This window comes from Amia ocellicauda, chromosome 9 (assembly GCF_036373705.1).
Source record: "Amia ocellicauda isolate fAmiCal2 chromosome 9, fAmiCal2.hap1, whole genome shotgun sequence".
Taxonomy (NCBI): Eukaryota; Metazoa; Chordata; class Actinopteri; order Amiiformes; family Amiidae; genus Amia; species Amia ocellicauda.
In genome coordinates, this window is record NC_089858.1 from 14,013,819 (window position 1) to 14,041,330 (window position 27,512).

The window sequence follows — 27,512 nt, forward strand, 5'->3', positions numbered from 1 at the left end:
CCCTCTGTCCCTTAGGTACGGCGCGCTCACCTTTGGTAACATCCAGAAGTCAATCCCAGCATCCTTTGGGAGGAAGACCCCGCCAATGGTTCGCAAGATTGCTGTGCGCAGATCAGCGCAGGTATGCGGCCGAGAGGGTTTGTTTTTGTCTGTAATGCCTCCATTTGTGTACGTGTAAAAGCTTGTGTGTGGCACCGAATGTGTGTCCGTGTGCGTGCGTGTATGTGTATGCATGTTTGTTTTGCAGCGAGTGTATTGACAGGTGAGTGGCAGGTGAGTGTCTCGGGTGTGTTACCTGTCGCGCTCTCCCTCCAGGTGTTCTACAACAACAAGGGCTACCACAGCATGCCCACCTACCTGAATGCCCTGAACAATGCCATCCTGAGAGCCAACCTGCCCAAGAGCAAAGGCAACCCTGCAGCCTACGGTGAGGGTGGCACCCGGGGGTGGCATGCAGTGCAGTGTAATGTAATACAGTACAATACAGTGTAATAATGTGCAGTGTGCATATCTCCACAGGTATCACAGTTACCAACCACCCTATGAACCGAACCAGTGCCAGCTTGTCTCTGGACTACCTGTAAGAACACCCTCTCTCTCTTTAACACACTCCCCCTCTCTCTGCCAACCTCTCTCACAAACATGCACACACACATGACAGGGCAATCACCCCTTCTGCAGTCTCCTGAGATTAATTATTAGCACTAAGTATCCCATCTCTCTGCCCCCGCCTCCCCCCAGGCTGCAGGGCACTGATGTGGTGATAGCCATCTTCATCATTGTGGCGATGTCCTTCGTGCCGGCCAGCTTCGTGGTCTTTTTGGTGGCCGAGAAGTCCACAAAGGCCAAGCACCTGCAGTTTGTCAGCAGCTGCGACCCGGTCATCTACTGGCTGGCCAACTACATCTGGGACATGGTGAGTGAGTGAGTGAGTGAGAGGGAGGGAGGGAGGGAGAGAGAGGACATAATATTTATTTCTCTCTCTCTCAGTTGAATTATCTGGTCCCGGCCACATGCTGTGTGTTGATCCTGTTTGTCTTCGACCTGCCGGCCTACACCTCCCCCACCAACTTCCCAGCAGTCCTCTCTCTGTTCCTGCTGTACGGGTGAGTTTTTCCACTCTGTCTTCTACACTGCACTCGATGGTGCCATTACTGATGGTCAGTGGTATGTCTTTATATGTCTGTACCTGATCTGAGTACGGTGCCTGTACAGCAGGGCAGAGGTCTGCAGCCCTGGTCCTGGAGAGAGACAGTATAGTACAGTGCTGGGGACCTTACAGTTACTGTGTCTTAATCTTCCCTCCCTCCCTCCCTCCAGCTGGTCTATCACTCCGATCATGTACCCGGCATCGTTCTGGTTCGAGGTCCCCAGCACCGCCTACGTCTTCCTCATAGTCATAAACCTCTTCATTGGCATCACCGCCACCGTGGCCACCTTCCTGCTGCAGCTGTTCGAGCACGACAAGGTAACACACCCACACAACCTCCCGTCCCTCTGTTCTCCACTGCGCAACAGGGTGATGCGTCTTCACACTCATACACACACTGCCAATACTTCACACACTGCACACGTTGTACTCTGTTATGTATACTTCTAAGGTAACTACAACCCCCCCCCCACCCTCTCTCTCTCTCTCTCTCCTTCTCCCTCTTGCTCTCTCTCAGGATCTGAAGGCAGTGAACGGGTACCTTAAGTCCTGTTTCCTGATCTTTCCCAACTATAACTTGGGCCACGGGCTGATGGAGATGGCCTACAACGAGTACATCAACGAGTACTACGCCAAGATTGGTGAGGCTGCACACTACGTACTGACACTGTACACAACAAACTGACACTGCACATGACACACTGCACACAACATACTGTACTGTACACTCTCACCATATCTTTACATTTCTCCCTCCCTATCCCCCTCTCTTTCTCTCCCTCTCTCTCTCAGGTCAGTTTGATAAGGTGAAGTCCCCGTTCGAGTGGGACATCGTGACGCGGGGGCTGGTGGCCATGACAATTGAGGGCTTTGTTGGCTTCTTCATCACCATCATGTGCCAGTACAACTTTCTGCGCAAACCACGGTGAGGGCCAGCTCTGTGTCCATCTACATGTGTGTCTCTGTGTCTGTCTCTCTTTGTGTGTCTGTGCTTCTGTGCCTCTCTGGCGCCTCTGTCTCCCTCTGTATTTAATTTTCTCATTGTCTCTCAGTGCCGCAGTGTTTCAGTCTCTCATTGTGCCTCAGTGTCCAGTGTTCTGTGTTCCCAGGCGTGTGGCGGTGAGCAGTAAGCCCGTGGAGCAGGATGATGTTGACGTAGCGTGCGAGCGGAGGCGTGTGCTGAGAGGGGATGCCGACAATGACATGCTCAAGATAGAGAACCTCACCAAGGTCAGAGGTCATTGAAAGAGGAGACCCAGGGTGGGGGGGTTGGGAGGGAAAATGTTTTCACTGACTTCCCACAAATGAATGACCCAGAGGACACACAGCCCCACCAAACTGCAAAATATTTAGCAGCCTGTCACAACCTGAGGGGCCACAGGGGGCAGTGTGCACATCACCTGCAGGTCACTTGTCTCGTTTCCACTGGGTTTGGTTTGTGTTTGTTTTAAAAACAGACATAAAACAACACAACGAGTGATACAGCCTGACGTGGAAAGGACCATTGTGGCTATTTTATTCTTTCTGCTTTACATGATTGTAAACCACGTAATAAATACACGTCTCTGTTAAGAGATATTAGGAAGAGCTAAATGTGTATAGACAACATTATTCAGACAAGCATTACGTTACTGTAAGAAAACTTTTCCATGTGCAAAAATAACACTCCAAACAACACTTTTTGCCGTATTATTTTTAATGAACTTAGCAGACGCCTTTAACCATGGCAATTACATTTGAAACAAAATGCACACGTTTCACGATTAATCATACAGTAATAGCAGTTACACTATAGCAGGTTATAATTTACAAGTGTGCACGCTTCAGTCGTGGTGTTTATGAACTTAGGGACACATTTATTAAACCAGTCCTTAATGTTTTAGAGGGCAACCCAGATCTTATGTATTTATTTATTCATTCATTTAACTTAAATTAAATCGTGTTTAACTTGTCTCTGCAGAGCTGTTGTACAAAAAACCTGCACACCATTCACAAAACAACAGCCTGAAATACCGTCCATTTGTTAATAAAATATTAATAAAATTGGCTGCTATCGCTCCGATTATTGTCCTTCAGTTTATTTTGAACTAGTCACGGCACTGAACCGGGGTCCTGTGAAATCCGAGATCAGCAAGTTTTTAATACACTCAGATATTAACTGTAAGCAGTAATTGTTTCTGTATGTGGATTTCACTCCATGCTGCTAATAAAACTGTAATTTCTTCCTGATCCCACACAACACTTGAGATTATACACTCACCTAAAGGATTATTAGGAACACCTGTTCAATTTCTCATTAATGCAGTTATCTAACAAACCAATCACATGGTAGTTGCTTCAATGCATTTAGGGGTGTGGTCCTGGTCAAGACAATCTCCTGAACTCCAAACTGAATGTTTGAATGGGAAAGAAAGGTGATTTAAGCAATTTTGAGCGTGGCATGGTTGTTGGTGCCAGACGGGCCAGTCTGAGTATTTCACAATCTGCTCAGTTACTGGGATTTTCACGCACAACCATTTCTAGGGTTTACAAAGAATGGTGTGAAAAGGGAAAAACATCCAGTGTGCGGCAGTCCTGTGGGCGAAAATGCCTTGTTGATGCTAGAGGTCAGAGGAGAATGGGCCGACTGATTCAAGCTGATAGAAGAGCAACTTTGACTGAAATAACCACTCGTTACAACCGAGGTATGCAGCAAAGCATTTGTGAAGCCACAACACATACAACCTTGAGGCGGATGGGCTACAACAGCAGAAGACCCCACCGGGTACCACTCATCTCCACTACAAATAGGAAAAAGAGCCTACAATTTGCACAAGCTCACCAAAATTGGACAGTTGAAGACTGGAAAAATGTTGCCTGGTCTGATGAGTCTCGATTTCTGTTGAGACATTCAGATGGTAGAGTCAGAATTTGGCGTAAACAGAATGAGAACATGGATCCATCATGCCTTGTTACCACTGTGCAGGCTGGTGGTGGTGGTGTAATGGTGTGGGGGATGTTTTCTTGGCACACTTTAGGCCCCTTAGTGCCAATTGGGCATTGTTTAAATGCCACGGCCTACCTGAGCATTGTTTCTGACCATGTCCATCCCTTTATGACCACCATGTACCCATCCTCTGATGGCTACTTCCAGCAGGATAATGCACCATGTCACAAAGGTCGAATCATTTCAAATTGGTTTCTTGAACATGACAATGAGTTCACTGTACTAAACTGGCCCCCACAGTCACCAGATCTCAACCCAATAGAGCATCTTTGGGATGTGGTGGAACGGGAGCTTCGTGCCCTGGATGTGCATCCCACAAATCTCCATCAACTGCAAGATGCTATCCTATCAATATGGGCCAACATTTCTAAAGAATGCTTTCAGCACCTTGTTGAATCAATGCCACGTAGAATTAAGGCAGTTCTGAAGGCGAAAGGGGGTCAAACACAGTATTAGTATGGTGTTCCTAATAATCCTTTAGGTGAGTGTATCTTCCAACATAATGGATCTCTTGCCTGTCTGTCTACAAGTCAAGCACACATCTCCGATTCTGGAAGCAAAGTATTTCCTCAGTGGGGTGACGGATGCTTACGGCCACATCTGGCACCAGATAGTTAACTGTCCAGAAAACCTGGACATGTACGGTGTGCCAGTGTAAATGGGGCATTGGAGTCACTGTCACTGTTACTGTTATAGCTGTTCCTGCTTTGTTAGATGTTTCCCAAAAAGTATTTTTACTGTAACTTATAATCATCTTCTGTTATCACTACACATTTTTGGTAAGGATATTCCATGTCAAATATCATAATTTATTTAAACTTATTTCATGATATTGTTTTTATCATTAACTATTAATAAACATACAGCTCCAAGTTCACTCCAAGTTCAGAAATCAATGTTAAGTGGTCTCTGTTTTTTTCCAGAGCTGTATATATACACCGATCAGCCATAACATTATGACTACCTGCCTAATATTGTGTAGGTCCCTCTTTTGCCGCCAAAACAGCCCTGACCCGTCGAGGCATTGACTCCACTAGACCTCTGAAGGTGTGCTGTGGTATCTGGCACCAAGACGTTAGCAGCAGATCCTTTAAGTCCTGTAAGTTGCGAGGTGGGGCCTCCATGGATCGGACTTGTTTGTCCAGCACATCCCACAGATGCTCGATTGGATTGAGATCTGGGGAATTTGAAGGCCAAGTCAACACCTTGAACTCGTGATTCATCAGACCAGCTCTCCTTCTTCCATTGCTCCGTGGTCCAGTTCTGATGCTCACGTGCCCATTGTAGGTGCTTTCGGCAGTGGACAGGGGTCAGCATGGGCACCCTGACTGGTCTGTGACTACGCAGCCCCATATGCAACAAACTGCAATGTACAGTGTGTTCTTTCTATCAGAACCAGCATTAATGTTTTCAGCAATTTGAACTACAGTGGCTCATCTGTTGGATCGGAACGCACTTCGCTCCCCACGTGCTTCAATGAGTCTTGGCCGTCCATGACCCTGTCACCGGTTCACCGCTTTTCCTTCCTTGGACCATTTTTGATAGGTACTGACCACTGCAGACCGGGAACACCCCACAAGAGCTGCAGTTTTGGAGATGCTCTGACCCAGTCGTCTAGTCATCACAATTTGGCCCTTGTCAAAGTCACTCAGATCCTTACACTTGCCCATTTTTCCTGCTTTTAACACATCAGCTTTGAGGACCAAATGTTCAGTTGCTGCCTAATATATCCCACCCACTGATAGATGCCATGATAACGAGATTATCAGTGTTATTCACTTCACCTGTCAGTGGTCATAATGTTATGGCTGATCGGTTTATAAAATAAATATTTATCTATCTATTTATCTTTATTATAGTATTTTAAGTGGTTGTTGTTGAGTGTTGTTGACTGTGTTCTTCTGTGTAAAACTGCTTTGTCAACACGACTCCTATCACTCAGGTCAATAAAGCCACCTCCCTGAATTTGAATTTTAAATGTTAGGTGTTCAGCCTACTAATGACAAGACCGCAAGATCATTAACTATTTCACTGCCCCCCCAGGTGTACCATTCCCGGCGAGTGGGCCGCATCGTGGCAGTGGACCGGCTTTGCTTGGGCGTGCGGCCCGGCGAGTGCTTCGGCCTGCTGGGGGTGAATGGTGCGGGCAAGAGCTCCACCTTCAAAATGCTGACAGGCGACGAGAGCACAACAGGGGGGGAGGCCTTCATCAGGGGGCGCAGGTACATGGGGAGGGGGGCAGGGGATGCTGTGGAGTGGAGCAGAGGGAATGCAGTTGGGTCTGTAGATCTCAAGTTCCACATCCAATGTCAAATGTCTCTCTCTCTCCCCTCCATCTCTGCCAGTATCCTGCGGGAGCTGCTGCGCGTGCAGCACAGCATGGGGTACTGCCCACAGTTCGACGCCCTGTTCGAGGACCTGACCGCCCGCGAGCACCTGGAGCTGTACACCCGCCTGCGAGGAATCCCGTGGAAGGATGAGGAGAGGGTGAGTGAGAGGCAGCGGAGAAAGACAGGGAGGGAGTGGTGAGAGAGGGAGATACTCTCAAATTACCAGCCCAGCAGCCACAGCCTGGCCATTGAGACTGGCCGGCACAGGCAGACCCGGCTGCCCAGAGAGGACAGGCTGTGCTCCCACTGTCAACCACAAGAGGGCAAGACAGATCTGCACTTTCTTCTAACATTTGAAAAATATAGAAATATTAGAACAGAAATGTCCCCCCAAAATACCAGAGTGAGAGACTCCCAGACCTGCCAGAAAAACACCCAGTCTTCCTGGGATAGGAGACCAGCTGCATATCACTGGCAGCCCAGTGTCCAGCTGCCTGCCACAGCCCAAGGGCCACAGTGGCCCTTGAATGACTATTGTTCATAGGGTTTAGTTCAGAAAAAAATAGTAATTCATCTGTCTCTTATTGCTATTGTTAGATATTATTATTATTGTAATTCCCTTTCCTTTTGTCCCCCTCCCCCTCTTCTCTCCCTCTCTCTGTGGCCAGGTGGTGCAGTGGGCCCTGGAGAAGTTGGAGCTGACCAAGTACGCTGACCGGCCGGCCGGGACGTACAGTGGCGGGAACAAGCGCAAGCTGTCCACCGCCATCGCCCTCATAGGATACCCCTCCCTCATCTTCCTGGTACTGTGGGGAACGAGAGGAGGGGTGGGGGAGTGGAGTGAAGGGAAGTAGAGGAGGAGCAGGGGTGGGGAGAGAGACCATCATTGATGTCATCGACTTATGCCAATAAAGCTGTTAAATTGAACTGAATTGAGAGAGAGAGAGAGAGAGAGAGAGAGAATGGGAGAGGGAGGATGGGAGGGAGCAAGTGAGAAAGCAGGAGAAAGAGAGAGACAGTGGTTATCGCGGTGTCGATGTGTGTCCCGTCGTGCTAACCTCCTGTTTCCGGTCTCAGGACGAGCCCACGACCGGCATGGACCCCAAGGCACGGCGTTTCCTGTGGAACCTTATCCTCGACATCATCAAGACGGGACGCTCCGTCGTGCTGACATCACACAGGTGACTTGGACACACCCACACTCGCAGCTCCCACCCTGTCCAACCAACCCCCCATCCACCTGTCCCTCTGTCCCCAGTCCACCAGTCCCCATTGTCCTCCCTGTCCCAACTGACCCCATCCCCATGTGTGTTAACTGTGCTGTGCTGCAGTGTGAGTGTGTGTGTTAACTGTGCTGTGCTGTGCTGCAGTATGGAGGAGTGCGAGGCGCTGTGTACCAGGCTGGGCATCATGGTGAACGGCAGGTTCAAATGCCTGGGCAGCATCCAGCACCTGAAGAACAGGTAAGTCACCCTGAATGCACTGGACACATTGAACACTGCAAACACACCGAACACTGCTCTGCATGCACAGCATTGTACACTCGCACAGTCCACTGTACTCCCAGCTCCCTCAAAAATGTACCCCCCTCTCCCTCCTGTGCCCCAGGTTCGGCGATGGCTATATGATCACGGTGCGCACACGCAGCAGCTCCAGTGTGAAGGAAGTGGTGCGATTCTTCAACAGGAACTTCCCAGAGGCCATCCTCAAGGTGGGGCCGCTCAGGGGGAAGACAGCTGGGGTATTTGTGTTTGGGGGGTAGGCTGGGGTCAGATGGGAATGGTACTGTGTGTGTGTGAGGGGGGTATTGTTCTAGGGGTATCTGACTTTTTTCTACCACTGACTCTTTCTCCATCTCCCACTTCTATCCCCCACTCCTCTGTCCCTCCACCCTCCTCTACAGGAGTGTCACCATACCAAGGTGCAGTTCCAGCTCAAGTGTGCCAGTGTGTCGCTGGCGCAGGTGTTCAGTAAGATGGAGCAAGTGGTGGAGGTGCTGGGCATTGAGGACTACTCGGTCAGCCAGACTACCCTGGACAATGTGAGGCTGTAGCCCTGTGTGTTAGGGGGAGCGTGGGTATAGGTGTGGGGGTGTGTGTGCTGACTGTGTGTGCTCCGTACATTGGGCTGCAATGTGACTCAGCCCCCCCTGCCTCTCTGCTCTACCGCAGGTGTTCGTGAACTTCGCCAAAAAACAGAGTGACAACTTAGACCAGCAGGAGAGCTCACCCCCCGGTGGCTCCCAGTCGCCACTGCAGCGCGTATTCAACCTGCTCCGCCCCCGCCCCGCCCACACCGAGCTCAGCGCACTGGTCACTGAGGAGACGGAGGAGCTGGAGAGCGATGACGAGGGCCTGATCAGCTTTGAGGAAGAGAGGGTGAGAGATAAGAGGAGGGAAAGGGGGGAGCAGGGTGGACGGGGAGGGAGAGAGGGAGGAGCGGGAAAGGAAGGGAGAGACGAAGGGAGAGAGGAGTGAGGGTGAGACCATGTTGACATTCTTGACATTGTTGTGTTCCTTTCTCTCTCTCTCTCTCTCTCTCTCTCTCTCTATCTCTCCCTCCCTTTTTTTCTTTCCCCAGGCCCAGCTGTCATTCAACACAGACACACTGTGTTGAATGGAGAGAAAGAGAGTAGAGGGGGAAGAGGAGAGAGAGAGGGATAGAAGAAGAGAAGCAGAAAGTGTGTGTGTCTGTGAGACTGCGTTTACGATAATGTGTGTGCGACAGTGTGTGTATGAATGTGTTTGGTGGGTCAGGTGATGTTTGTGGAGTGGAATGCTCTCTGATCTAGGACCCCGGAGCCCAAGTCTGTGACATCACTGCAGACTAACAGTGACGGGCAGACTGACACTCTGCTCTCTCTCTCCCTCTCTCTCTGACTCTCTCTGACTTTTAACTGTAAATGATTGTGTTTCACCAAAAGGGAAAATGTAAATGTAAATCACTGAATGAAAATTAAAATGATACATTGTTTAATATAAAGGAACAAAGAATGTAGGGGACGGGGGGGGGACATTTTAACGGCATCTTGGATTTCTATTTTCATTGTAAAAGGTATAAATTTGTAAAAAAATAATAATAAAATACAAACAAACAAAAAAATAAACAATTTAGCTGTACATAATGGGAAACATCAGAGCAGCCATGTCTGCCTGGGACTGAGTGACCTATTACCCTTGACCCCCCTCCCTTACAGGGAAAAAATAAATCAGCATGACCTTGTACCTTTAACCCGTGACACTCACATTTTCTTTTTGGATTGCCGCGAACTTTAAACTTTCACCTGTGCATTGGAGGCGGCGAGGGAGGGGGAGGGGGAGGGGGAGGGGATGGGGATGACAAAGCAACACACAAACTGTCATCTTTGGATTGCAGTGAACTTTGACCCTACGGGGTCGTGAACTTCAACCTTTGACCCTTGGGATGACCTTTGAATGACCCTCAAATGTTCAAACTCTGAACCTTTGACTGGCCTTTTGGATCCCCTTCGTGTTTCTAGTCGGACCCAGACCGAGCTGCACCTGATTTGTGTTCTATTTATTTATTTATCTATCTATCTATCTATCTATCTATCTATCTATCTATCTATCTATCTGCGGTTACCTAACAGTACACCTGTAAACTGTATATAGACAAGCTGTGACAACTGAGCACTGTGCTACGCCCCCGCTGCACCATCCGGCCGCTCCCAGTGTGTAGCCTGTTTTTCTGATGGACTTCCCTGGGTTGCTGGAGACAGAGATGCGCTGCAGCACAGGTGCCACAGGTTACTGGAGCGGTGTTTAGTGCCCCTTCATCACTCTCCTCCCCTCTCACACTCTCTCCATCCCTCTCCCTGTCTCTCACACTCTCCTCCCTCTTTCTCTATCCATATCTCCCTCAGTCGCTCCAGTAACTTATTGACCACAGACACTCCTCTGATCCAGTCGTGTCCAGAGAAACCCGCTACAGACAGGCTGTGTACACACACCCACCCACAGGCATACACACACGTGTGCATATCAATGCTCAGTCGGTCAGCTCTGGTGCTTGGTTGTCACAGCTGGTGTGTATAAGATGTGCTGCAGTCTCTGCTATAAACATATTCTCATTCAACTACTAGAGCTTTAATTTTTTCTTTTGAGTCATGTTGGTTTCAGCGGCCTTGTGTCCCCGCTGCTGTGGCAGTGTAGTGTTAGGCTGCAGTTTCCCATACAGATCAAATTGACATATTTAGCATGTGCTAGAAATGTGAGATCCCTATGAATTTTTACATATACACTCACCTAAAGGATTATTAGGAACACCATACTAATACTGTGTTTGACCCCCTTTCGCCTTCAGAACTGCCTTAATTCTACGTGGCATTGATTCAACAAGGTGCTGAAAGCATTCTTTAGAAATGTTGGCCCATATTGATAGGATAGCATCTTGCAGTTGATGGAGATTTGTGGGATGCACATCCAGGGCACGAAGCTCCCGTTCCACCACATCCCAAAGATGCTCTATTGGGTTGAGATCTGGTGACTGTGGGGGCCAGTTTAGTACAGTGAACTCATTGTCATGTTCAAGAAACCAATTTGAAATGATTCGACCTTTGTGACATGGTGCATTATCCTGCTGGAAGTAGCCATCAGAGGATGGGTACATGGTGGTCATAAAGGGATGGACATGGTCAGAAACGATGCTCAGGTAGGCCGTGGCATTTAAACGATGCCCAATTGGCACTAAGGGGCCTAAAGTGTGCCAAGAAAACATCCCCCACACCATTACACCACCACCACCAGCCTGCACAGTGGTAACAAGGCATGATGGATCCATGTTCTCATTCTGTTTACGCCAAATTCTGACTCTACCATCTGAATGTCTCAACAGAAATCGAGACTCATCAGACCAGGCAACATTTTTCCAGTCTTCAACTGTCCAATTTTGGTGAGCTTATGCAAATTGTAGCCTCTTTTTCCTATTTGTAGTGGAGATGAGTGGTACCCGGTGGGGTCTTCTGCTGTTGTAGCCCATCCGCCTCAAGGTTGTACGTGTTGTGGCTTCACAAATGCTTTGCTGCATACCTCGGTTGTAACGAGTGGTTATTTCAGTCAAAGTTGCTCTTCTATCAGCTTGAATCAGTCGGCCCATTCTCCTCTGACCTCTAGCATCAACAAGGCATTTTCGCCCACAGGACTGCCGCATACTGGATGTTTTTCCATTTTCACACCATTCTTTGTAAACCCTAGAAATGGTTGTGCGTGAAAATCCCAGTAACTGAGCAGATTGTGAAATACTCAGACCGGCCCGTCTGGCACCAACAACCATGCCACGCTCAAAATTGCTTAAATCACCTTTCTTTCCCATTCAGACATTCAGTTTGGAGTTCAGGAGATTGTCTTGACCAGGACCACACCCCTAAATGCATTGAAGCAACTGCCATGTGATTGGTTGGTTAGATAATTGCATTAATGAGAAATTGAACAGGTGTTCCTAATAATTCTTTAGGTGAGTGTAGGTTTTATATATTTAAAATATACAAGATACAATTTAAATATGTTTTAGTCTGTAATCCATACATACATTAATTATATAGGTTAAAATAATATATGGTAAGGTGGGTCTCTACAAAAATGTGTCAAATATGTTGACAAAAATCTCGTATATTTTAAACACACAGAAAAGGGGTCAGACTGGGCCTATGCAGAATATAAGGATAATTTCTACCGCATATTAAAAATCTGTTTGTTCTGTGGGGCACTGGTATTCTGGTGTGACAAATTCCACGCAAGGGATAACTGCAGCAGAATAGCACAGCCCCTGGCCTCCTCAGTGCTCACTGCCGGTAGAGCCAGCACTGCATACACATCTAGTGCAATGGGGTAACGGCACGCAAACATAGTGTGATTTTGATTGCTCTTTTTCATTGACTCAGAACTAATTTTTCATTGTTTTTTTTTGGTTGTCTTTCTAATATTTGTGAATGTTTTTCTTTTTCTGTGGCATGCAGGTATATATATGGCATTATCGTACGTCGCTATGGCGGCGCGTTGCTCTGCTCATTACTGCAATGTCTTGCCACTGTGATTTGGTTGGCTGGGATGTAATCTGTTTCTCTGTTTGGACTGTTTTATTTCCTCTTCTCTCGTGAGCTTTAATGGAGGCGATGATAACGATCATTATGTCAAGTTAAAGAAAAAATAAACTAACTCGGGGAAAAGAAACAAAACTGCAGTCAGTTGAGTCCTCCCAGAGCGAGGGGGTGCTGTGTGTGACTCTCACACTGGAAACATTAAAGACAAGAAGAACAGTAGTGGGGGAAGGAGAGGTGTTGGTTTCCCTGTGTTTCAGAAGGAGAGTGGAATGGAATGACTAATTACACTCTAATTGTTATATGAAAGTGTACAAACAGGATTGTGTGCATGTGTGTGTGTGTTGTGTGTGTGTGTGTGTGTGTGTGTGTGTCCTTGGTGTGTGCGTGTGTGCATGCATGTGTGTGTGTTGTCTTAGTGTTACTGTGTGTGTGCATGCTCAAGTGGGTGCTGAGGTGTTGGCGTGTTCAGCTCACTGGCTCCTTCTCCACCCTTTATTGTTCTGCAGTGCTCTGGGGCATGTCCAGATGAGAGCCCTGATAATTTCTGTGACATTAATACAGTAATACAATTTAGAATACAATTGAGGTGTTGGGATTATGTGCTGAACTGAAGATTATGATGTTTAGGAACAAAATCTCATTTAAAAGTAATCCAAAATGTTTTGATTAGGCAAACAGATGGAGGTTGCAATTGTCCATCACTCACATTTAGGTTGTCTAGAGATTGAGAGTTTGACTAATTAAGGTAAATCTAGAATACAAATTTGGTCAAATTAGGGTTGCATTCTTGAATGGGTTTATATCTGTGACAGCAGTGGGTTAGATAGACCGACCTCTGCTTTCTGCACTGCAGCATCACAGCTCAGCACAGGGATTTGGATTCTTGCTCAAGGGTTGGGCTGATTTATTGCCATATCTGTATTAACTGAATATTTGGATGCATGAGAAAATAATCATGAAAGATAATCAAATCACTTGATGGGTGGCGGTGGGGAGTGTCATAATAGAGCACAGTGTGATGAAGGCATGGAAACAAAGAGAGCAGAGAGAAGAAGAGGACAGATGAGCACCCGAGCGGTGCTTTGTTTTTACAACAAACATATCTGCGTGTCATCTGCCACCCTGTTGCTGCTGTTATATAAGAAAAGTCATTAAGAAATGCTGACATGGCTAAATGGCTGGAAGGTGAATCTGACTAATCTGTGATTACATTTTACACCTTACCTCGCCCTACATTCCCCCCCTGCCTCCACCAGTCCATCCCTCTGTCTCTGACCTGGATTTAGTTTATTGAAGTCACTGAGGAACGACAGGAATCAGGAAAGAGAAAAGGACAGAGATAGAGGCAGGGAGATGGAGGGGGAGGCAAAAACAGGTCAGACCAGTCTGGTGGGAGGGTGTGTGTGGAATGAGGGAGTAGGTGTGCATGTGTGGGGGGGCAGGCAGAGATGGGCTGAGCTGCTCCTCCTGTCAGAAAGGCAGAAATCTCTGCACCTGACACGCAGGACCCGCATAGAGACACAGGTAAACACGGACACACACAGGTTAGATCAGATACACACACTTAAAACAGATACGCACTTCATCCACACACACTGAGCACTGACCAGTAAGGACAGGGAGATGCCCAAAACAGGTGAACCAAACTAAGCAAACTACAACTGGTAACTGCTGAGGTTCGCCCACAGAGGACTGGCCTGTGGAGTGAGACAGAGAGGAGGAGGAGGAGAAGGAAACCAACTCACAAGCCTGCCTGGGGGAGGAATGGCCGAAGCTCTGAAAATCGAGCTCTTCATCAAGGTAAGAGTCTCTCCGGATCTCAAGTCACTACTCCTATATTCCCACGATGTCCCACACCCCAGCAATGTTTATAACTTTACACCAGAGAAGAAGAGATTCAGAAAGAACAAAGAAAACAAAGAGAAAACCCAGCAGACAGAGGAATTTCCCAGAACACTGGATTCAGAGTCAGAATGGGAATCCTGGAGCCTTCCAGTCAGCCCCAGCCATCGCTGCGTCTCACTGTCGACCGATGGCACAACCTCGTCACACTGGGTTTCCTTGGGGGTGTGAGGGGGCAATTGTTTTTTATTCGTACCGGAGGCCACAATTACTACATTAATTTAATTATTCTGGCTGTCAGGCTTGTTTAATATTTTCTGCTTTGGTGTGTTGCTGTTGTAGCTGCTAGAGTTTTACAGTAGAACTGTCCACAGTACAGCTTGATACAGTTGATATCTGCCTGTTGTTTGGCAAGTGACATGAAAATGTAGTAATGGAGTGTTGTGTGTTTGCAGTGTGCTCTGTGTGTGCGTGCATTTTCTGTGTCTCTCTCCTGTGTTAGTTACCATAGCTACTCATGTGGGGTAGCTCTGAAAAGAACTCGTATAGTTCTGTAAGAATAATAGACAAATACAAAACACACATACACACCCACACTCACATGCACATCTCTCTCTCACACACACACACACACACACACTCAGGAACAGGCAGGTGGAAAACTGATAAGTGAAAAGTAATAAAGTAAAGAGAGACTGGGGACCGACCATAGTGATGTAGCAGTTGTCTGTTACATGCATTGTTTACGCACACACTGACCCCTCTCCCCCATCCCCAGGCCAGTGATGATGGAGAGAGCGTGGGAAACTGTCCGTTCTGCCAGCGCCTCTTCATGATCCTCTGGCTGAAGACTGTCAACTTCACCCTGACCACTGTGGACATGAAGCGGTGCGTTATACTGCTACTGCTGGAGGGGCAATTAATACTGCTGTTGGGGTATATCACAGCTCCCGGGGTTGTTATAGTGCTATTAACATTTTTCTAACTAACTTATACCCCCCACCATCTCTCAGGGCCCCAGAGGTGCTGAAGGACCTAGCCCCGGGCTCCCAGCCGCCCTTCCTGCTGTACAACGAGGAGGTGCGCACAGACACCAATAAGATTGAGGAGTTCCTGGAGGAGCAGCTGGCACATCCACAGTGAGTTCACACACACACACTTGCAATCCCCCAGCCTGTCCTCAACCTGTCCTCAGACTGTCCTCTCTCTGTGCTGTAGGTACCCCAAGCTCAGCTGTCGCTACAAGCAGTCCAACCGGGCCGGGGACGACATCTTCCACAAGTTCTCTGCCTACATCAAGAACCCCAACCCTGGACTGAACAACAGTGAGTGGGCTGGGCTGTGTGTTAAGTTGTGTGGCTCTGTTTCGGGGGAAGTTGTGTAGCTGTGTGTCAGTGTATGTTGTGTTTAGCTGTGTGTCAGTGTGTTGTGTCTAGTTGTGTATCTGTGTGTCAGTGTGTGTTGTGTTTTAGCTGTGTGTCAGTGTGTTGTGTTAAGTTGTGTTGTTGTCGCTCAGTGCTGGAGCGCAAGTTCCTGCGCAGCCTGATGCTGCTCGACCAGTACCTGCTGGCCCCGCTACCCCACGAACTGGACAAGAACCCCTCACAGACTGTGTCGCAGCGCCGGTACCTGGATGGCGACGAGCTCTCCCTCGCAGACTGCAACCTACTGCCCAAACTGCACATCGTCAAGGTAACGCAGAGCCGTCCTCCCCTCTAACACACTTGGCCACATTGAAAAGTGTCCTCCCTTTTAAAATCCCCATCCCTCCCTCCCTCCCTCCCTCTCTCTCAGGTGGTGTGCAGGAAGTACCGAGACTTTGAGATGCCAGCAGCTCTGAAGGGTCTGACCCGTTATCTTGATAACGCCTACCAGCGTGATGAGTTCCGCTACACCTGCCCTAAGGACAGCGAGATCCTGCTGGCCTACCACTCTGTCGCCAAGTACCTGAACAAATAGAGAGAGGGAGAAGGGAGGGGAAAAAGAAAGGGAGGGAGAGAGAAAAGAAGGATTAAGAGGATAAAATAGAGAGGGAGAGCAAGGTGAATTGAGGGATGGAGAGAGGGAGATGGGGGGGTTAAGGAAGAGGGTGGTAGAGTGGAGAGAATGGAAGAGAAGGCTGGAGGGAGAAGAGAAGCCAGTAATTAAGTATTGCTGTTTCAAGTGTGTCCCAGCTTGCTTCCCATACACCCTGTACTGCTGCTGCTGCATTCTTATACTCAACTGAACCACTAATCTCTAACTGACTTGTTAATTGATTCATTGATGTGGGTATCGTTGCTGGTTCACACATTTGCTTTGTGAGGAGTTGGGGGGGTGGGGGGGGTGTGAGTGTTGCTGTATAAATGAATCCTTATTGTCGTTCTTCTCATTACTGTTGTTGCATCAGACTTTGTGAGACTGTGGAGGAGACCGTTACATAGTACCAATTTTGAACTAATTATTTCACTCCATGGACCTAGTTTCATCCCTGTGTTTGTTGCAATATATTGCTTTAATTAAATTAACCATTATGGATAATCATAACTGCAACATATGGAAACAGTGTATTCCTAGAGTGGTTCAGTGTGTGCATATAGCTGCACTGAAACATATCGTAAGTGTAATTATGGTCAAAATAAAAAAATTAACAGTAACAGTGCCATGTTGTTTGTGGATGTATTCTTTATTGATTATTATTCTTAATACATCATGATCTTTTTTAAAAAGCAAATGCATCTCAGGTCTTCATAAAACAAGTTAAAAAAGAAAGAGAAAGGAAAGAGAAGACAAGGAGAAGAAAGTTTTAAGATAGGAGTTTTCAAAATCTCCCTGGTTTCCTCTCTCCCTTACCTAAAAGTTCATATGGGTCAGTTCTGTATAGATTAAAATTACAACAGTAATGACATTAGTAATAAGAGGGCGCTCACTGTTCCTCAGGTCTTACATGACATTCTCAGTCCGTGAAGAAGTTAGTTTGCTTGGGGAGGCCTGAGCTCCAGCAGAATTTCACATCAATACAAACATGTAAAACAGCATTAAACACTCCTGTGTGTTTGTGTGCGAGTGTGTGTTAGCAGCTTCTCTGTGCTGGTCAGCTCTCCTCGTCCTCGAAAGCCACACCCCTGGCCTCCTTCTTCCTGCAGGAACAAAACAAACCGCACAGTGAATGTGTGTGTGTGAGCGAGCGAGCGAGTGAATAAACAAATATGTGCGTGACTGTGTGTCAATATTCAAACACTTGGCTAGACTCTCAGCCAATCACCTTCTAGTTCCCGGGTTGATGAGTGATTCTCCGGGGAGACGCTTCTTTGCAGCTTTTAAAGACCCACTCCCTCCATTCTGCTGCCTCCTAGGCTCAAAGTCTGAGAGAGAGAAGAGAGAGAAGAGCCATTTTGCAGGAAGGAGTAGAGATGAAGAGAGGAAACAGGGAGAGAGATTAACAAACAAATTAATAATGTAGTCCAATTAAACAATTGTTTACACAAACAGTGTATATCCAAACCACAAGACACAGGAACTCCCCAGACAATGACAATACAGCCAGAGGCGGGGTGGGGATGTGCAGTGGCCATGCGAGTGACCAGCTCTGACTGCAGGAGAGAGGAGGACAGATGGGCTCACCTGTGCGTCTCTGTTGGTTCTTGGCTGGACTGAAGGAGGTGGCACCCCCTGCTGGTGAGAGGTGGGATAACACAAACATATATTAGATGATGGTAACAGTGTGTACCTGTGTGTGTGTGTGAGAGAATGTACCAGTGTGTGTACCTGTGCTCTCTAGGTCCCTCAGTCTCTCTGCCATCCCTAACAGCACTACTCTGAGCTCCTCTTGAGCTTCATGGTCAGACAGCCTGGATAGGACAAAAGTCATAACCCCAGGCTCCGGGGAGTCAAGCTCCAGGGTGACCCCGCCATCCTGAACTGACACCAACACTGAGCCACACTCACAGGCTGACCTGGGGGAGAGAGGGAGACACAGCCAAATTGAAACAGACGGAAATAGAGAGGGGGGAGTGGGGAGAGAAAGAAAGATGCAGGAATGGTGGGGGGCAGAGAGAGACAGAGGGATGATGGGGTCAGACAGACAGAAGCTGCTTTTACACTTGACAGTTAAACCTGGGGCAACCCTGGGTTGAAATTCAAGCACTTTCACATTGTCATTTTCAACCCAAGACGAAACTCTGATTCCGGGGTGAACCGGCCCTGCTACAGACAGCCTGAGATTTCCAACCCGGGACACTTCAGGGTGAAAAACATGAATGTGAATGCAACAGGGTTATGCATAAACAGACGTCAAGTGGCCAGTCACCCCGGGGCTGTCCATTATAAGGTTTAATGTAACAGCCAGAGTACGGTAGCAGGGCTTGGAGAGGAAGGGAAGATAGCTTGAGAGAGGTGTGTACCTTATCCTGTTGACGTACTCCTCAGTGGAGTTCACAGCACAGCTCTGCCTCTGGAAAACACAGAGCAATACTGACACTGAGCAACACATTCAAACACAGCAATACACAGAGCAACACACCGACTTACGTGCTGCGTCAGTGAGTCCAAGGTGAACGTTGTGCTCCACACATCTGTTACATTCGTCAGGCTGAGGGAGAGAGGTGCATGAAGAAAGGCACAGATAAACCATTGTTAATAATAAAATTAACATAATATAGACAGGGTGAGAGAGCAGGGTTGTAAAACTGTACACTTTCTACAAGCCGAACAAACGACGCCGTCAGTCTACCACACCGCTAGAGGGCGCGCTGAGTGACACATGGTAAGAGATATTCTCTCTCTCTCTCTCTCTCTCTCTCTCTCTCTCTCTCTATCACCGGAGCTCGTCGGCTGAGGTGGGGATCTAATCTTTACAATACCACAGAAAAGTGGCCACTATGCAGCTTGTCTTGCACATCGCAGGGATGCAGCGACAGTCTGTCTGATCACCAGTACCGAGTGGGCGTCTGTTTCGTACCCACGGACAACTGGCTGGGCTGTTTCAACTCACTAGCCTCCTACACAGTCCATCATATTTATTACAATATTAGTGCGATCACTCATGCTTTCAGACGATTCTGGCACGGCAGCAGCGGAGATCAGTGTAAAGTGCATGTCTCTCACACTCACCCGATATTGAACACACCGTCCTGGGTAGTACTGTAGCACAGGTATCTGGAGCTGTCGCTTTTATTTACGATCGTGCAGTAGAGAGGCTTACATTGAGCTGCACCCTTACCACTGTCCATTTGCAGTAATAACAATATAAATAAAAGGATAATAACAGATGCAAGAGTCCAGCGCAGCCTCTACGTAAACACAAACGAAGTCTCAGGATGGCGTAACGTCATGACGTCAGGACCACGCTACCCAATCGCCGACACGGGACAGTATAAGCCCCTCCAGGTGGGCGGCACTGTCCAAACAGTTGCTAGGTTACCGGCCATCATAAGTCAGCGATTGGCTAAAATATCCGTCAATCAAAGCAGTCCGGAGGCGGGGGGAGGGTAAGCGACCAACCATTCTCGAGTTATGCGGAAACCACGCCCCGTCTCTGCCAGGGGCGTGGTCTAGTCTAATACAGCCGCGTCATTGGCCAACAGTATGAGAGCGCTGATTGGAAGAGAACGCACTCAGCTGAGTTATGGACTAACAGAGTACCGGACTAAGTGGAACACAATGTGAAAAATTACATTTATTGACAACTTTTGTAACTGAACTATTTATAACCCAAATATTTTTATTACATTTAAAATACACTCACTTTTTTTTTTTACTTTGACAACATTTAGCCTATGTAATGTGTTATGAACAGTGGTGTATTTGGATAAAATTAACACCACAGCTCACAATACAAATAAACAGTGTAAATAGACTAGAGTGTTACTGTTGTTCAAGTCAGCGCAGTGGAGTGTCAGTGTTAAAGCGTGTAGTGTCTGTTACTGGAAAATGTGGTGTTCCCCCTGTAAAAGCAGGAGCTAACCAAACTTATACCGCTTGGGTGTCTCCCTGGAATGCATGGATGGATTGATGAATTGATGGATGGATTGATGGATACAATTATGTATTGATTGATATATTGATTGATTGATTGATTGATGGATTGATAGTGTATTGACTGAATGATGTATTTATTTATGTGTTATCTTAATTGGCAGACAACCAAATCCAGGCCAATTTACAGTTTAAAATAATATTTTAAAGCATTCCAAAATGCAGTAACACAACCAATACAAAGTACAATAAGCATACAGCTTAGTACAATAAGCTAAAATGTGCAGACATAATGGTTAAGTCCCAGGTATGTGTTAAAGACAGGGGTAGGCATAGGAAAAGTTGCAGTTAACCAATAAAAGTGCTAACAATATATAAGTAAGAAGGAGCATAATGAAGTAAAGTTCATAAGAGCAAAGGTGCTGAGTAGCCCAGGAGATTAGGTTACTGTATTACAGTACAGTCTGAACAAATTAGAGGGAAAATATATTTGTATTTCTTATAAGATTTAACTATATACTGTCACACTATTTTGAGAACATGTCACTTTACATGCAGTTACCCTGATTGCTTCCACTGGGTTTTAAATGTCAAGGTTAATGTTCACACCTGCGCCTCTGTCTCTCTCACTATGCAGTCACATACTGTACATTTACTACTCATTAAACTAATTTCTACAATTCTTACTCTGACCACATGGTGGAGATAAACACCACAAAATTAGATTAGATTCTGTGTTTACTGGAATTTGAGGCACAATGAGTAAAACCTGTAACTCATTTACCAGAACCACATACAAAATCTGGAATAGACTGGCACATTTTCTGTTTTCCACTCAGACTGCAACACACATTTGGCAAAACACAATAAACAGCTCTCTACTATAGCCTTTCATAAGTTAATTGTATAACAGTTAATAATAATTAATAATAATTAAGTATAATTAATGTAACTAAGTTTAAAGTGCATTGTAAATGCATATATACAAGTATACTTTGTAATAATGCTAAAAGTACAACATTAATACATATAATTAAACTATACTTTCTCTTGGTATGCTAAAAGTATAACAATATTAGCACAATTAGGCAGTGGCTCGGTCCCAGGAGGAGCTGATGGTGCAGCTTCAGTGTCAGAGTATCCCTGCAGGCTGTGGCAGGGGTATTGTTTTTATCATAAAATTCAGTCCTGCAGGCCAAACAACAAAACCGTGAAATCACACACTGACAGTCCCTGTCCTCAGGTATTCACACTACACACTGAGGATACAAGTAAACTGTCCCCCAATATGAACCTCCAGCCCTTGGAAGAGGTCAGGCTTGAGCACTTGCGAAATCCTCATTTGATTAAGCAGGTGCTGGAGACAAATAGCCTTATCTATTGGAAAAGCCTTGGAAGAAATAGCCTTAGCAATTTATTTTTGCGCCAGGATAAATACACAATAAAGGTGCAAGCAGCAGCAACGCAACCAATGTAACTATAATGTTCCTCAGCGGCTTAGTTAAGTAGGGAATTTCAGCTACATATACATACAGCATCATTGTGTTGGGCATAGGCTCTTCAGACCTATCCAATCACCGCTCTCATGCTGCTGACAAATGACGTGATTTTAGGCTGGAATACGCCCCTCACAGAAAGGGGCGTGGTTTTGGCATCTTGTAGTGCAACTGCGCTGCTGCACCAATATGATGGGTGGAAATCTGCAGATCTGTGCAGACCTGCTTACAGGAGAAAGTGACGTGAGCTGTGACCCGGAAGGTGTTAGAGCAGATGGCGGTGCTGTTTGATGTGTGTGCGCAGATCCCACGCGTCACCGAGCCAGCGAGTGAGTACCAGACCGGATATTAATCCGCGCTGTGATCCGGTTTTTGCATGGATATATCCGAGTGGTTTCCATGTGTAGTAAGTGAGCGAGACTGCAGAGCACAGTGCTGTGTATAAATTGGTTTATTACAGCTGTATTAAGTGTATTTAATATTGTAGTTTTATTTTATAATGATGGATATTATTATTATTAATGATAATATTGTTTTGGAAGTTGCTTAATAGGCCGACATTTCTAAAAGAGTCAGTGTCGGAGGATTCTGGAGTTATTTTACTGGGTCCTTACTATTACCAACAGACGTATGCACACACACACACACACACACACACACATAGTCCTGCAGTTTGCATGCCAATTGCACGTGGGTTGTATGACAAAAACTGCATATTTTACAGTGGCCTTTTATTGTCCCCAGTACAAGGTGCACCTGTGTGGTGGATCAGGCTATTTAATCAGCTACACCTGTGAGGTGTTTGGATTATTTTAGCAAAGGAGAAATGCTCACTAACAGGGATGTAAAGAAATTTGTGCACACAATTGTATAGAAATAAGCTTTGTGTGTGTAAGGAAAATGTCTGCTCATGAAACATTGAACCAACACTTTACATGTTGCGATTATATTTGTGTTCAGTATATATACATCCTCTCCCCCTCGCTCCTCTCCTTCTGTGCAGTATGTGCTTAGCGGTTCATTGTCATGGCAGCGCAGTCGGTCACTCGCAGTCTGCAGGTGGTGGACACAGAGCTGAGTGCGGACGCAGTGGAGTGGTGCCCTGTGCCCAGATGGCACAACCTGCTTGCCTGTGGGACCTATCAGCTGCAGAGTCCACCGGAGGGGGTGAGGAACACTGACCCACTGACTGACTGAGTCATACATGCATGGCTGGTGTCAGAGGAGGGCAGACAGGGCAGTTGCCCAAGGCCCCCGACCAGTAGTTTAATTTAATTTGTTTAATTTGTTTCAAATCTTGTGATTGTCAACAACAGCCAGTTTCAGGCCAGTGTCGTACACAGCATGCCACAGGCCCCAGAGCAAAAACAGCTAAAACAGTCGCACCCCTTTACTGCACCTCAATTTATGGTTCAGGTATGGCCTGTATTGGCCAGCCATTCAATTAGGTATTTAAGCAGTGGATGGTAACTGTCTGAAAGCTGAATAACAGAAAAGGAGATCCCTGAATGTCCATTGTCACTGGTCTCCCCTTGTCCTGCAAAGGCAAGCTGCACAGCTGAGGTCAGCGTCACATTAACCACTTGTTTCAGAACTGGTATCCAAAAGTTAATTCCTTGTTTTTTTCTTCACTTTGTGCCACTACTGTATGATTGAGTCTCCAGTGGTCGTAAACAATACTGAATCTTTATGTTTGTGATAGCAAGGAGGGTCTGCTCCTAACAGTTAGTCACCATGGTTTTTTACGATCTCGTAAAAGCAATCTCTTCATTTCGTTGTATGATGTTGCCGGTGGCATTTTAAAACAGACCGCAATACTGTGTGTTGTGCTCATTCTTTGAAGGGGGGTGGGGCCCCTGTGTTCATCTTGGACCCTGGGGCCCTAATTGGCTAACACCAGATCTGTATACACTGTCTTTCTGTCTGTATGACAGTCTCTGTGGGTCCATTTTACTTTAACTCTTTCTCTCTCTCTCAGACAGGGGAGGGGGCTAACTCCCCCAGGCGTGTGGGCCGGCTGTACCTGTTCCAGTTCAGCCAAGCTGGGGGTCTGTTTCCCCCCCTGCAGGAGCTGCAGCGCCTAGATACTCCTGGCATCCTGGACATCAAGTGGTAACAATCTCACACTCACCCACTCACATATTCACTCTCACAGTGACCCACTCACACACTGTGACACACACACACTTACACACCTTGATGCACTCTGTCACACTCTCCCCAGGTGTCATGTGCCCATGTCAGAGCGCCCCCTGCTGGGCTGTGCCATGGCCAGCGGAGAGCTGCAGCTGTACAGACTGACAGACACTCAGGTGAGAGGGACAGACAGACTGTGTGGCAAGAGACTGACTGAAACACAGACTGTTGTTAGAGATAGACACATAGACAGACAGAGCAGGAGAGCAGACAGTCACACAGAGAGACTAACTGACGTGAGAACCTGATGGATGGAGGCATGTCTCTCAACTCAGTGTGTGATGGGCTGGCACTGGCTCAAGTCCCACCCTCACACTGGTCTCTCTCCAGTAGGAAGCCAGCTGTGCTCTGGAGGCAGTCTCCAGTTTAGAGCTGGGCCCTGATAGGCTGGCCCTGTCCCTTGACTGGTCCACTGGGCGGGGTGACAGGTGAGTGTGACTGTGCCTGAGTCTCGGTTTCTCTCCCTTATTGCGTTTTCTTTCCCTCTTTCTCTCAGTGGCATACATATCAACTCCCCCATTCCCATCTCAGTCGCTCATAATTGTTTCTCAATCTCTTTCTTTCTCTGAGTCCCTGTCTCAGTCTCTGTGTCTCAATGCCAGTCTGTTGGTGTCTCTCTGCAGCAGTGCAATGCAGGTGGTGCTGAGTGACTCTGTGGGAGGAATCAGTGTGGTGTCAGTGGGGGCATCAGGGCCAAGCCTGCTGTCCCAGTGGAAGGGCCACAACTTTGAGGCCTGGATCTCAGCCTTCAGTTACTGGGACACACAGCTGCTGTACTCAGGTACCACCATCTTTTACTGCCCCTGTCCAGTGGCATCTGCAGTGGGGACATCAGTTTAAACTGTCTCCAGTACAGGCTTCTGTATTATTAACTCTGCTTGTGTGTGTGTGACTGTGTGTCCCTCTCCCTTTGTCTCTCTCTCTGTGTACACTTGGGTGTCCAGGGGGTGATGACTGCAGGCTGAAGGGCTGGGACCTGAGGATTGGGCCGACCCCTGTGTTCACCAGCAAGAGGTGAGGGGGTGGGAGAGGGGGTGCAATACAGAGAGGGGCATGTCCACACACCCAGGGTCTCACTGTCTCTTTCTTTCTCTGTCTCCAGGCATTCGATGGGTGTGTGCAGTATCCATAGCAACCCTCACCGTGAGCATATTCTGGCCACGGGCAGGTAAAGCACCGCTACACCCGAGCACTGACATACCTGAGCACAACCTCTCTCTCCACCTCCATCCCCTCTTTCCTCCGGTTTGATTTCTCTCCCCTTTTACACCTACTTCCCTCCATCCCAATTTCTATTTTTCTATCATGCCCACCCCTGGGTGATGTAGCTATGACGAGACTGTGCTGCTGTGGGATGGGCGGAGCCTGCGGGAGCCGCTGGCGGAGCAGGCGGTCGGGGGGGGCGTATGGCGGCTAAAGTGGCACCCAACGCAACAGCACCTCCTGCTGGCGGCCTGCATGCACAACAACTTCCACATCCTGGACTGCCACTCTGCACTAGGTAAGACTTTTAGCATGTATGACTGAGGCATGTGTGTGTGTGAGCAAGTGTGTATGCATCTGTATGTACATGTCTCTCTATCTGTCCGTGTTCTCTGTCATGTCTGTCTGCTCTCTGTTGCTCTGTATAACCCTCTCCCTCCCTGTCTGTCTTTGCAGAGGGGGGCAGTGTCCAGCAGTGTCCAGTCCTGGCCTCCTACATCCTGCACAACTCTCTGGCCTATGGGGCAGATTGGTCTCACTTGGACCCCAGGGAGGGGTCTCCCTGCACCCCCCCAATGCACCCGAACAGCAGGGGAGATGCAGAGGGCAAGGAAGAGATGGAGCAGAAAGAGGAGAGAGAGGGAGCAGGAGGGTCAGGCCGGGGGGGGCACCTGCGCATTCAGTACGAGTCGCCCACCGCCAGCTTTGACACCTCCCTGGAAGACGAGGCTGGGCGATACATCCCCTCCCCCTCGCCCTCACCCCCACCCATGCCAATGCCATCCAGCAATGCCCCCCCCTGCTCCAGCCTGCTGGCCAGCTGCTCCTTCTATGACCACGTGCTGCATGTGTGGCGCTGGGACTGGCACCCAGACAGGTTGTCGGGCAGTACCCACATCAACACTGATACACTGGGGGAGGGAAAGGGGGGAGGGGAGGGAGAGGAGGCGTGAGAGGGGGGAGGGACACAGTCTGGGACTGCAGCAATAACAACAAACAAAATAATAAACTTCTCTTTTTGTTATTTCTTTGCAGTTTTATTTTAGTTTGTTTAATGAATGGGGGGTCCCTTATAGATGTCAAGTGCAGTGACTACAGTGCTGGGGTCTGTAGTCCCTGGGGTACAGTCCTGCACAAAGTCTCCAGTTCAGTCTCTGTATCACAGTGCATGGCAATGGTCTTTCTCCCCTCCCAATTCTCTCTAGCGAACGTAGTTCTTGGGGTACAGCTTGAACAGCTTGCCATCCTGTGAGGGCTCGAACCCATAGCGCTCCAGCTCCTGGGGGTGGAAGCGGCCCTCGCGCAGGTCGCGCTCCACGGCAGGAGCCACGGTCTGGGTGAACAGCGCCTTGGGGGTGAGGGGGGGCTCAGAGCCTGTGGGGGCACGGTATGACACGTAGGGCTTGAGCCGGAACCCCTCCATCAGCGGCACAACCAGCTGGGGCACCATGGCAGGCAGGCGCAGGAACTTACCGCTGCTGGTCAGCACGCCTGTCCTGCGCGCACCCCGGCCCTTGTAGAAGGTCCGCGGGCCTCGCTTGCTGGTGAACTGGGCCATGCGGTCCGCCCCCCGCACCAGGCCCTGCGCCAGGCCTGACAGCACCCCCATCTCTGCCTCCCACAGCAACAAGAAAGACACACAGCAACAACAGCAGGGCCAGGGGCAGCACACTGGGATGGTTTAACACAGTAGAGTGCGATGCAGCCAGGGGGACAAGAGGCTGAGTCCTTGGAGGAAGCAGTGGCAGCAGACAGCAACGTGTGAGAGAGATGGAGTTATTCTACAAAAAGAGAGGGAGAAGTTTAAGGGTTTTCTTTATTATGAGGTTAAGCAGGGGGGTATCCAGCCCTGGTGTGGGAGAGACAAAGTACAGCAGGGTCTCCAGCCATGGTCCTGGAAAGACGCAATACAGTACAGCACAAAAGGGTCTTCAGCCCTCAATCTGGAAAGACGCAATACAGTACAGCACAGCGACGTCTCCAACCCTGGTCTGCAAGTACGGTACAGCACAGCAGCAGCATAACGACACACTCAGACAACGCATGGCACAGCCATGCCCTATCACTGTACAGGAAAAAAACGGATGCTTTTGTCTATGTAATTCATCGAACTATTTTTTTAATACAAGTGCCTAGTGCAAAAAAAAAATGAAATAGTTCGTATTTAATAATATATTTCACGCCGTCTCACCTTGATCACAGCTATCCTCACCCGCAGTAGGAGGAAGTGATTCGACCTTGACTAAAAACGACTCCGATTGGTGGAGGCTAGGCGCAGTGGGCCAATCGGAGAGCG

The 27,512-nt window shown here is 47.9% G+C and overlaps 5 protein-coding genes across 9 annotated transcripts in view; 3 read left to right on the forward strand and 2 right to left on the reverse strand.

The window, feature by feature from the left end:
• abca2 (ATP-binding cassette, sub-family A (ABC1), member 2) overlaps positions 1-9,697 on the forward strand; it is a 34,501-nt gene extending 24,804 nt beyond the window's left edge. Inside the window, exons 32-49 of the mRNA XM_066713282.1 lie at positions 16-121; positions 316-427; positions 520-580; positions 742-916; positions 991-1,106; positions 1,321-1,468; positions 1,668-1,791; positions 1,943-2,075; positions 2,260-2,380; positions 6,180-6,358; positions 6,482-6,623; positions 7,135-7,269; positions 7,544-7,647; positions 7,837-7,929; positions 8,075-8,177; positions 8,370-8,507; positions 8,638-8,844; positions 9,047-9,697. Coding sequence (XP_066569379.1) covers positions 16-121; positions 316-427; positions 520-580; positions 742-916; positions 991-1,106; positions 1,321-1,468; positions 1,668-1,791; positions 1,943-2,075; positions 2,260-2,380; positions 6,180-6,358; positions 6,482-6,623; positions 7,135-7,269; positions 7,544-7,647; positions 7,837-7,929; positions 8,075-8,177; positions 8,370-8,507; positions 8,638-8,844; positions 9,047-9,082 — 2,233 coding nt within the window. The 3' untranslated portion in view covers positions 9,083-9,697. The remainder of the gene's footprint in view (positions 1-15; positions 122-315; positions 428-519; positions 581-741; positions 917-990; positions 1,107-1,320; positions 1,469-1,667; positions 1,792-1,942; positions 2,076-2,259; positions 2,381-6,179; positions 6,359-6,481; positions 6,624-7,134; positions 7,270-7,543; positions 7,648-7,836; positions 7,930-8,074; positions 8,178-8,369; positions 8,508-8,637; positions 8,845-9,046) is intronic.
• Positions 9,698-13,957: 4,260 nt separating this feature from the next.
• clic3 (chloride intracellular channel 3) lies at positions 13,958-17,007 on the forward strand. 2 transcript variants are annotated; one of them, XM_066713288.1, is made up of 7 exons: positions 13,958-14,048; positions 14,213-14,324; positions 15,145-15,254; positions 15,380-15,505; positions 15,585-15,691; positions 15,883-16,058; positions 16,161-17,007. In XM_066713288.1, the coding sequence occupies exons 2-7, from the start codon at positions 14,289-14,291 to the stop codon at positions 16,323-16,325; spliced, it is 720 nt and encodes a 239-aa protein (XP_066569385.1). In that variant the 5' UTR covers positions 13,958-14,048; positions 14,213-14,288; the 3' UTR covers positions 16,326-17,007. The 2 variants fall into 2 exon arrangements, with proteins under 2 accessions (XP_066569385.1, XP_066569384.1); XM_066713287.1 differs by having other exon boundaries at positions 13,980-14,324.
• Positions 17,008-17,012: 5 nt separating this feature from the next.
• Positions 17,013-19,688, reverse strand: paxx (PAXX non-homologous end joining factor). Of its 2 annotated transcripts, none has more exons than XM_066713291.1 (7): positions 19,458-19,688; positions 18,876-18,936; positions 18,749-18,798; positions 18,114-18,301; positions 17,970-18,017; positions 17,611-17,710; positions 17,013-17,485 (listed from the first exon to the last, which is right to left on the reverse strand). In XM_066713291.1, the coding sequence occupies exons 1-7, from the start codon at positions 19,574-19,576 to the stop codon at positions 17,440-17,442; spliced, it is 612 nt and encodes a 203-aa protein (XP_066569388.1). In that variant the 5' UTR covers positions 19,577-19,688; the 3' UTR covers positions 17,013-17,439. The 2 variants fall into 2 exon arrangements, with proteins under 2 accessions (XP_066569388.1, XP_066569387.1); XM_066713290.1 differs by having other exon boundaries at positions 17,970-18,020; positions 19,458-19,687.
• On the forward strand, positions 19,147-26,240 carry dph7 (diphthamide biosynthesis 7). 3 transcript variants are annotated; one of them, XM_066713286.1, is made up of 10 exons: positions 19,147-19,183; positions 22,821-22,984; positions 23,796-23,929; positions 24,042-24,129; positions 24,347-24,441; positions 24,637-24,794; positions 24,958-25,027; positions 25,116-25,181; positions 25,342-25,514; positions 25,673-26,240. In XM_066713286.1, the coding sequence occupies exons 2-10, from the start codon at positions 22,844-22,846 to the stop codon at positions 26,167-26,169; spliced, it is 1,422 nt and encodes a 473-aa protein (XP_066569383.1). In that variant the 5' UTR covers positions 19,147-19,183; positions 22,821-22,843; the 3' UTR covers positions 26,170-26,240. The 3 variants fall into 3 exon arrangements, with proteins under 3 accessions (XP_066569383.1, XP_066569382.1, XP_066569381.1); XM_066713285.1 differs by lacking the exon at positions 19,147-19,183 and adding an exon at positions 21,853-22,146; XM_066713284.1 differs by lacking the exon at positions 19,147-19,183 and adding an exon at positions 22,144-22,223.
• mrpl41 (mitochondrial ribosomal protein L41) lies at positions 26,227-27,509 on the reverse strand. The gene is made up of 2 exons (XM_066713292.1): positions 27,408-27,509; positions 26,227-26,997 (listed from the first exon to the last, which is right to left on the reverse strand). Exon 2 carries the CDS (start codon positions 26,823-26,825, stop codon positions 26,418-26,420), a length of 408 nt encoding a protein of 135 aa, XP_066569389.1. The 5' UTR covers positions 26,826-26,997; positions 27,408-27,509; the 3' UTR covers positions 26,227-26,417.
• Between the last annotated feature and the right edge of the window lie 3 nt (positions 27,510-27,512).